General features: G+C 43.2%; 1 protein-coding gene across 2 annotated transcripts; it reads left to right on the top strand.

Moving 5' to 3' along the window:
* Positions 1–1,870: 1,870 nt before the first annotated feature.
* Positions 1,871–8,359, top strand: LOC115797920 (retinol dehydrogenase 13). 2 transcript variants are annotated; one of them, XM_030754496.1, is made up of 7 exons: positions 1,871–2,010; positions 5,191–5,309; positions 5,437–5,592; positions 5,686–5,790; positions 5,934–6,146; positions 6,279–6,380; positions 7,456–8,359. In XM_030754496.1, exons 1-7 carry the CDS (start codon positions 1,946–1,948, stop codon positions 7,776–7,778), a joined length of 1,083 nt encoding a protein of 360 aa, XP_030610356.1. In that variant the 5' UTR covers positions 1,871–1,945; the 3' UTR covers positions 7,779–8,359. The 2 variants fall into 2 exon arrangements, with proteins under 2 accessions (XP_030610356.1, XP_030610357.1); XM_030754497.1 differs by lacking the exon at positions 1,871–2,010 and adding an exon at positions 2,680–2,818 and having other exon boundaries at positions 7,456–8,357.
* The last annotated feature ends 965 nt before the right edge of the window (positions 8,360–9,324 follow it).

Here is a 9,324-nt window from a genome sequence, read left to right as displayed (position 1 = left end):
GGGCCTCAGGAAACAAGAAAACATTCTTATTGCTTAAACCTAATTTAAGAGTTTTTTTTTTTTAACTGATTAGTAGATCAAGCATGTAAAAGCTGAAAGTTATATTTGTCATAGATGATTTGGTCTTGGCCTCCAGCTCGCAGTGGAACAGTTTGCAGCTGAGTGTGAAGCGGCTGGAATGAGAATCAGCACCTCTAAGTCTGAGGCCATGGTCCTCAGCCGGAAAAGGGTGGAGTGCCCTCTCCAGCTCAGGGACGAGTTCCTGCCCCAGGTGGAGAAGTTTGAGTATCTTAAGGTCTTGTTCACGAGTGATGGGAGAAGGGAACGGGAGATTGACAGACAGATTGGAGCTGTGTCTGCAGTGATGCGGACGCTGCACTGCTCTGTTGGGGTGAAGAGGGAGCTGAGCGTAAAAGTGAAGCTGTCGATTTACTGGTTAATCTGCGTTCCTACCCTCATCTACGGTCACGAGCTTTGGGTAGTGACCGAAAGAATAAGATTGTGAATACAAGCGGCAGAAATAAGATTCCTCCGAAGGGTGGCTGGCCTCTCCCTTGAGGAGTGCGGCCATCGGGAGGGGCTAGTTGAGGTGGCTCAGGCATCTGACTAGGATGCCTCCTGGTCGCCTCTTGGGTGAGGTGTTCTCGGCATGTCCTACCGGGAGGAGGCCCCGTGGTAGACCCAGGACACGCTGGAGAGATTATATCTCTCGGCTGGCCTGGGAACGCCTTGGGGTCCCTCCGGATGAGCTGGTGGAGGTGGCTGGGGAGAGGGGAGTCTGGGCTTCTCTGCTTAGGCTGCTGCCCCCACGACCCGGCCCCGGATAAGCGGAAGAAAATGGATGGATGGATGGATGGATGGATGGATGGATGGATGGATGGACGGACGGATGGATAGATGGATGGATGGATGGATGGATGGTCTTGGCAGCATGATGATGGCATGGTGGTTAGCATCTGTTGCCTCACACCAGGAAAAAGCTCCTGGGTTTGAATTTAGTCTTGGGCCTTTCTTTGTGTAGTTTGCATGTTCTCCAGGTGGTTGTCTGCCTCTCTGATTTGGATAAGCAGAAGAAAATGGATGGATGATGTGGGAAATCTTCTGCGTCAAAAGCACAGGTTTCAGACTCCTCTAAACACATTGTTTCAGACATTTCTTTCTACATTTGTCCCCGTATGATGTCAAAGAAGTGAGAACAGCTGTTGGTGAGGGGCAGCCATTAAGAAGAAAGTTGGCTTAAAGGAAGGGTACCATTAAAAGAAGAGATGCTAAAGTGGCTAGCTGAAGACAGTAGATGAACTGAAGGATTGCTCCTAGGCCTAGTGTAACATAAAGAAGGATTATTTTGACATAGAAGAGCCCAAGCTTAAAACTATGGACTAAAAATGGCCCGCTTTAAGTACAATTTTGATACTGAAGAAAAGCAGCCTACTGAATTCAAACTTTTGCTGGTGGGGGGACCTCACATCTCTGTGCACTGAATGCCTTTCTGGCTACACACACAACAGTCATTTCCCATGTCCTTTTGTTTTTCTTTAATCTAAAACCAGAAGAGAGAGCTCACAGTCATACCACCTGTCCCCCCTTACAACAGTCCTCTTCACCTCTGCTGACTCTTAATCTTATACATTCCTGTGTTGTTTCGTTTTCTTTATTTAAAAAGAAAAAAAGCAATAAAAGTGATAAAATGTGGAGCAATGATGCATTCACAGGCGTTAAGTTAAAGCATCCGTCAAAATCAAAGTGACGCGAATCACTTAACTGTCACAAACCATTTCCATGTGGCAAAAAAAAAAAAAGGTTTCCAAAACGGGACTACATTTCCCACAATGCGTCACAAGCCGATGACGCTATATTTACGCGCGTGTAACCTTGTCTCACTAGTCTGGAGTGTTGTTAAATCAGGTGTGGGTTCAGTTTTGATGATTTATTTTACTCCAGCGTAATGAGCAGATATATTTTACCCGTGTCTGCTTTTGGAGCGGTGTTTGGATGCGCTGTTTTACTGAAGTGAGTAACTAATCATCATAATGACACTATGGGATGTAACTGGCTGCTTTATTTACACAGGATATATGCCATTTGCTGCTGAAGTGCATAAAATTCAGTGTCATAGAGTTGTTGTGTGGGGTATTGTCAAGTAGCTGTTACGTTATTTAGTAGGTTTTGTAGTAGCTGAAGGGGAAACACACAAAGTACAGCCTTCTTGGCTTAATTGTAAAGCTGACTGTAGCTGATTTTACAGATTGAAAGGGTGTTAATGATATAATGTTTGCACATTGTACAGTGTGAAGTTAGGAGACTTTTTTACAGTTTTTATAAGAACATTCCCGGGTCACATTTGACTCTTCAGACTCTCACATGAAAGCCTCTCAGCCAGGTGTTTCCTCTTGGCAGAGATGTATAGTAACGATGTAGAACTACTTAAGTACTGTACTTAAGTACTAAAATGCAGTATCTGTACTTTATTGGAGTACATATTTTTTCCCCTACTTTCACTTTTACTCCTCTATATATTTTTGATTAATTTAATACTTTTACTCCGATACATTTTTCACGTGCTGAATCGTTACTCGTTACTATTATGAAAACGTTATTAATCATCCCCAAGTCATAGTATCAATGCCAGAGCGGTAGATGGCGCTGTCACGGTTTATGAAGCTGGTACATCATTGGGCGATTTGAGCGATCGAGCCTATAAAAAAACGCAGGCTTCGTCTCCGCCTTTTGCGCTGTTGCTTGCAAGTATTGAGGGCAGAACGCGTCAGCTTACTGTCCGATATCGAGATGGATGACGTCCCAGGAACACCTTGTCCAGGTTTGTCTTTTAGCTGCTCTGTGGACTGCCCCTCTGGCCTTTTGAGCTGTTTTATTTGTGTTTGTTTTTTTGTAAACACTTGTATGGCCTTTGATCATTGTACTCCAGCTTCAGCCAAATACATTGTGCCTTTCAAATGTTTAAAATAATATAAACAATGATAATCAAACTTTTGGCTGCCTTTCTTTAATATACACAGTACTTGTACTTTTACTTGTACTTGTACTTTCGGTACTTGAGTAGCAATTTTTGAAATACTTCTACTTGCAATACTTAAGTACCAAAAAAATTGAGTACTTCTGTACTTCCACTTGAGTATGGTGTTGAAAGAACACTTCAACTTTTACTCAAGTCAATTTTTTTATATAGTACTTGTACTTCTACTCCACTCCTCTACTCCAGTACTTTATACATCTCTGCCTCTTGGATTGCTGATTGCACTCATACTGAGGACTGTAGGCATGTGCGGTTTAGGGACATGGTGCAATTTTAAAGGTAGCTACATCCAGCTGCAGGACCTTTATCATCCATCCATCTTCAGCTTATCCATTTTTTTATTTGGGGGGGTTACTTTAATCAGTGTTTCTAAACTGGCTGCAGGTTTGAATGTGAGTGTCACTGTTTGTTTGTCTCTTTCCGTGATAGGATACCACCTGTCCAACAAGTCCAGTTGCGAAACTACTGAATAGTCAACAGTCAGCTGTTACTAGTATTATAACAAGTGGAAGTGATTGGGAATGACAGCAACTCGGCCACAAATTGGTAGGCATGTAAAATCACAGAGTGGGGTCAGTGGATGCTGAGGGTCATAGTGCACAGAGGTCACAAACTTTCTGTGGAGTCAGTCGCTACAGACCTCCAAACTTCACGTGGCCTTCAGATTAGCTCAAGAACAGTGCATAGAGAGCTTCATGGAATGGGTTTCCAAAGCTGAGCAGCTGCATCCAAGCCAAGCCAATGCAAAGTGTTGGATACAGTGGTGTAAAGGACGCTGCCGCTGGACTCTAGAGCAGTGGAGACACCTTTGGGATGAATTAGAGCAGAGACTGTGAGCCAGGCCTTCTCATCCAACATCAGTGTCTGACTTCACAAATGCTCTTCTGTAAGAATGGTCAGAATTCCAATAAATACTCCTAAACCTTGTTGGCAGCCTTCCCAGACAAGTTGAAGCTGTTATAGCTGCAAAGGATTGGCTGATGACATATTAAACCCTATGGATTAAGAATGGGATGTCGCTCAAGTTCGTATGTGTATCTGAAGGCAGACGAGTACCTTAAATTCAAATGTTTGATCAGTGCTTTTCAACACATTGAACGCACGGTGAGCTCGGAGAGTGTCACTGGCTGATAGCAGAGTGATTGTAACGTGTATACTCTTTGCCTTATGCGCGTGTATCCTTGTGTTGCCTGGAGTGCTGTTAAATCAGGTGTGGGTACAGACCTGGTATAGACTGGCAACCAGTCCAGAGTGTACCCCTCCTCTCACCCTATGACTGCTGAGATGGCCTAAAACCCTCCCACTATCCTGAACCGGATAGGTGGTTAAGAAGATGGATGGATGGATGGATGGATGGATGGATAAACAACGGTGATGCTGAGTTATAAAAGCAGTTCTGTAGAATAACTGCTGCAGGCCAGTTACGGTGTGAACTGAGGTCTGAGGGCAGTTATGTAATGTCCACAGGTGTGACAACCTCTGGTTGTTTGCTAGAGTGAGAGAAATCTGGCCCCCCCTTCTCATTTCTCACTTGCTACAAGCTCACTTCCTTTCCTCACCTCCTCTCCTCGTGTCTTAGGCTTGAATTATTGATTTGTTTGCCTGAACTGAAGGCCAGTTTAGGTCAGGTCCTGTTGTTTTTAAATGTGCTGCATAAATAAAATGGACTTGACTTCCCACCTAAGATGTAAGCGGAGGATGCGAGAAAGAGACATGAAGAGAAAAGAGTCAGAGCATGTAAAGAACTTACATGTTGCTTCACAGCTGTAATGTTAAAGCATCCCAGTCAAATGTGAGGTGGGGCAGAGTCCTCTGCAGCTAATGCCACCCTATTTTATATCTGCCAGTGAGTTGGGAGGAAAGTTTTTAGACTCAATCCTCTTAAATAATTAATAGAACCTATGTATACAGAAGAGACTCCTCCTCCCACCATGGTCTGTATATTCCAGCTGTGTGTCATGCTCATAGCTTTGGCAAGCCTCCTCTGTCCTTGCTCCTTCTCAAGACGCATTTAAAGAACTGAGACATCCTTCAAGAGGGTACGATGAGATCACAGGCAGGAGGACGGAGAACGCCATGGCAGCTGGTTTTGATGCTGAATTGGGAAGCGTTACCAGTTAGAAGATGCCACTAAACTCTTTAAATTCTTCTCATAGAGACCATGTGACTGGAGGCCGCTGTCCTAGTAAGGCTACCATTAATGGAAAGACTGTGATTGTGACAGGAGCTAACACGGGCATTGGGAAAGAGACTGCCCGAGAACTGGCCAGAAGAGGTATGGAGAACCTATGATTCTCATCTGATTTTGTCCAAAAAGGCATGGCTTCTTTGCTCTTGCTGACACCCCCCTCGCCACCTTTTTTTTTTTTTTCTTTTTCTTTCCTCATTTTCTATATCATCAGGAGGTCGGATTATTATGGGATGTCGTAATATGGAGAAGTGCGAGGCAGCCGCAAAAGAAATTCGTGGGAAAACACTGAATCCTCACGTTTACGCACGTCCCCTCGACCTGGCCTCCACAAAGTCAATCCGGGAGTTTGCAGAGACGATCAAACAAGGTGATGAACCCCAGATTGCATTTTACTTACGGGTTCAGGTATGGAATTAAAGCAATCTTGGTGACAGTTTCTACAACACTGTCTTTACTGTAGAGGAGCAGCGCGTGGACATACTGATAAACAATGCAGGGGTCATGAGGTGTCCAGCGTGGAAGACCGAAGACGGCTTTGACATGCAGTTTGGAGTTAATCACTTGGGTACATACTGCAAATGAAACACATTTAACCACTAATAACAGAAAAAAAAACCTTCTGTGTTCACAATCTAAACTGACTTTGCATTCCAGTGAAATTTCCCTTCATCCATCACAAGCTGATTCTGAGTTTGTGTCTCCCTCCAGGCCACTTCTTGTTGACGAATCTTCTGCTGGATAAGTTGAAAGAGTCCGCCCCCAGCAGAGTGATCAACCTGGCCTCTCTCGCCCACATTGTTGGAAAGCTTGACTTTGAGGACTTGAACTGGGAGAAGAAGAAGTTTGATACCAAGCAGGCGTACTGTCAGAGCAAGCTTGCCAATGTTCTGTTCACCAGAGAGCTCGCCAAGCGATTACAAGGCAAGTCTACTGGCTGTTGTATATGTGGGCATGTGTGGGAGAGAGTACGGTCTATGTTCTTGTTTGCAATTGGCCAGTGGATGCATGTATGTGCAATATATATATATTTTTAAACAATGTTGTGTGTAACAGGCACAGGAGTCACAGTGAATGCGGTGCACCCAGGAGTTGTTGCCACAGAGCTCGGGAGGTACACCAGCCTCCACCAATCACAGTTCTCGAGCTCTGTGCTCGGTGAGTATCCTGTTTCCTTACTGGATCCTGAATCAATAAATGCTTACCTAATGCATTTGTGACAGTTAACCTAGGCTGTGTAGACCCTGAGACATCAGGCTAGTAAGTTTTCTTTCTTATTCCTTGTTATTAGTAGGATGAAACTTGAAAATGATGTACTGCTTATGATAAGCTCTGTTATTTTTGTAACTCAACTATGAAAAATTCCCTTTTAAATCTAACAGTTGTTAAATTTATCATTATGTCCTTAGATTTAGGAAGAGATGAAGCATGTGTCCCTTATTTGGGAAGAATAGCAGAAACTCTCTGAAAAATACTCCATAGCAATGAAATCTTGCATTGAAAATGGCACTTAACAGAAAGTACATTGTATCTAATATTTAAAATAATATCCCATTAATGTTTGCAGGCATTTCAATAAATCGCTGCACCTGTTTCTCATTTTCCTAGAAAATATAAAGAAACGAAGGCTGGCTCAAGACTTTGCACAGTCTTTAGCACCTTTACAAATACCCTTTTTTGATCTAAAATATGAATCACCAAAATAAGTCTTCCATAAAATGATATAGCAGTTCTTATAAAGCCATTGAAATCAAACACGAGCAGTGTGACAAACACTGATGCAGCCTCCCTGCCTTTAACCTGCGTTCTTTCTGATAGTCAGCGCAGGGTGACTCCTCTGGTTCCAAGCAGAACTTGTATAGTGTTACCCTGGAAACTCCAACATAGGAGCTGAGGATTTCAGCCCTCACATTAACGCGGTAAATTAGCCTACCTCATCTCTTATCAGAACTCATGCTAATTATTTTACTAAAAGACTGAGGTGAAGGAGATTCTTCCAGCTGCTGTCTGCCTGCTCCCCAAAGCCTTCCCTACTACCTCTTCATTAGCGCTGTTATTGGCCAACCCCAGGAATACCAATTTTAAAAGACTTCAGTTAATGATGACTTTCTTCTAAATTCTTAACTGCTGGATAGTTTTTAAGCTGTGAATATACTTTTGCTGCTAAGGGAATACTAGTTTCACGGTCTAGAAAAGTGATTGGCGTTGACTTAAACTTAACCCCTCCTCCCAGGTCCCTTCTTCTCACTGTTGGTGAAGAGTCCAGCACTCGGGGCCCATCCCAGCGTCTACTTGGCTGTGTCCGAGGAGCTGGAAGGTGTGACGGGACGGTACTATGACGTGATGACTGAAAAGGAACCAGCGCCCCAGGCTTTGGACGATGAGGCAGCTTGTAGGCTGTGGGAGGTCAGCAGCAGGCTGGTGGGTCTGGAGCAAGAAGGACAGTCCGGCACATCAAACCCGTCGGCAGAGAGCCAGAACAAAGCTGCACAGACAAACCCAGCACAGACACTGGGACAGAATGCAGGACCAGCTGTCAGCACTGTGGGGCTATAGGTCCTCTGAGCCAGCAGGAAATAATGGATCTTTATCACTTGAGCTGTGCCAGACATGGGAACAATTCAGTGTCTGAGACTTTGAGTCTGGGGGTATTTATAATGGCAGTCTTTTGTATCAGTATATCCTCTCTCTTTTTTTAAGGAGACTTTGTGACTTTGAATCCATAAATGTGTTTCAAAGTTCAATTCAGTTTCTCTCTGCTTGTGCTAGTAAACAAAAGGCTGGAAAATGACAAAGTGCTAGCAATGGGGCTAGAGGGCTTGGAGAAATGTCATTATGAACAAAAAGTGAAAGAGGTTTCCAACATGGACCTATAAATCATGAATATTTCTGTTCTTTTTAATGTCAAAATCACACCAACTTCCTGTTTTTCATGGAGGTTCAAACCTTTCACTGTTAAAAACACACACACGAGCACAGACTGTGTGTCACATGCGTTCTTTCACAAACGGCACAGAGGAGGATGAATTGAAACAAATCTTTGTTTGAGTCATGTCTGTAATTAGAGAAGACAGCAGTCTTCCTGGAGGACTGGAGCTGTGAAACTGTTTTTCTTGTGACTTCACTAATAAAAAGTTGAAATAAAGCGCCACCTGCCTGCTCAACATTAAAATACATGTGCTGAATATCACATGAAACCCGACAAAAGGGATTTAGTAGTTTGTGCAATCATATATGGAGCATAGCTGGTAATGTCTTAAGGTGTACAGTTGTGTATGTTTTAATGTGTATTTCCATCTCGGTATTGATTTTTGGCCCGCTGGTTAATTCATCACAGAAATATTAACTTTCTGCGCTGCAGCTCCACCTGCACTCACAACTACTGTACCATTCAACAATACTGTAACGTTTAAACTTTCACACATTACTTCAAATCATATTAAAAGCATTACAAATGATTTACTCCAATAACATTTTCCATATTTACATAAGTATGAGATTACTGAAAATGTCATTGGAGTTAAATCCAGCATCGGAGATTTTAATGCACACTTTTATGAGCCCTTCTGTTGTAGCTCTATTTTTATCCCCTAAATAAATAAAGTTAGTAAAGCACTCATCTTACACGTCTGATGCTCTCAGACATGGAGCCTAAGTGCAAAGAAAAATATCCATCCCTAAAGCGTTTAGAGGATCCATTGCACAGGGTTCTTTCCAATCGTATTTTCCAAAGTAAAGATCAATAAGGGCCACTCTGCACTAATGCACACTGATCAGCATCAGCGGTGAAACTGTAAACTCTCGATCGTTTAATTCAGTGTTGGTTTACAGGTGGAGATCCTCCCTGGTGCCATCCCAGACGCTCATGGCGATTGTAGATGAGCAGCAGAATAATAACAGGGTTTTCCTTTGCTGTGGAGACTGTCTCCGGAGGACGATGTTGTCTGAATCAAGCCAACCTTGACCTCTAAAGTTTAGGACCCACAGCAGGGTCTGAGTTTTAACTGTTTTATTTGTGCATTTATATATATTCTCTCTATCTTTGCAGCCTGTAAGTTTTCAACGTGTTTTGACGGGGATGTATTCGATGTCTTGAATGCAC

This window comes from Archocentrus centrarchus, chromosome 19, assembly GCF_007364275.1.
Source record: "Archocentrus centrarchus isolate MPI-CPG fArcCen1 chromosome 19, fArcCen1, whole genome shotgun sequence".
Lineage (NCBI taxonomy): Eukaryota > Metazoa > Chordata > Actinopteri > Cichliformes > Cichlidae > Archocentrus > Archocentrus centrarchus.
Note: the sequence above shows the minus strand (reverse complement) of the source record. Positions and strands in the feature narration are given on the sequence as shown.

Bases quoted from the DNA above. Each gene is read 5' to 3' on its own strand.
- LOC115797920 (XM_030754496.1), top strand. From the start codon at position 1,946: ATGAGCAGATATATTTTACCCGTGTCTGCTTTTGGAGCGGTGTTTGGA. The intron at 5,310-5,436 runs GTATGGAGAACC...CTATATCATCAG, and splicing joins CCGAGAACTGGCCAGAAGAG to GAGGTCGGATTATTATGGGA. The intron at 5,593-5,685 runs GTGATGAACCCC...TCTTTACTGTAG, and splicing joins TGCAGAGACGATCAAACAAG to AGGAGCAGCGCGTGGACATA.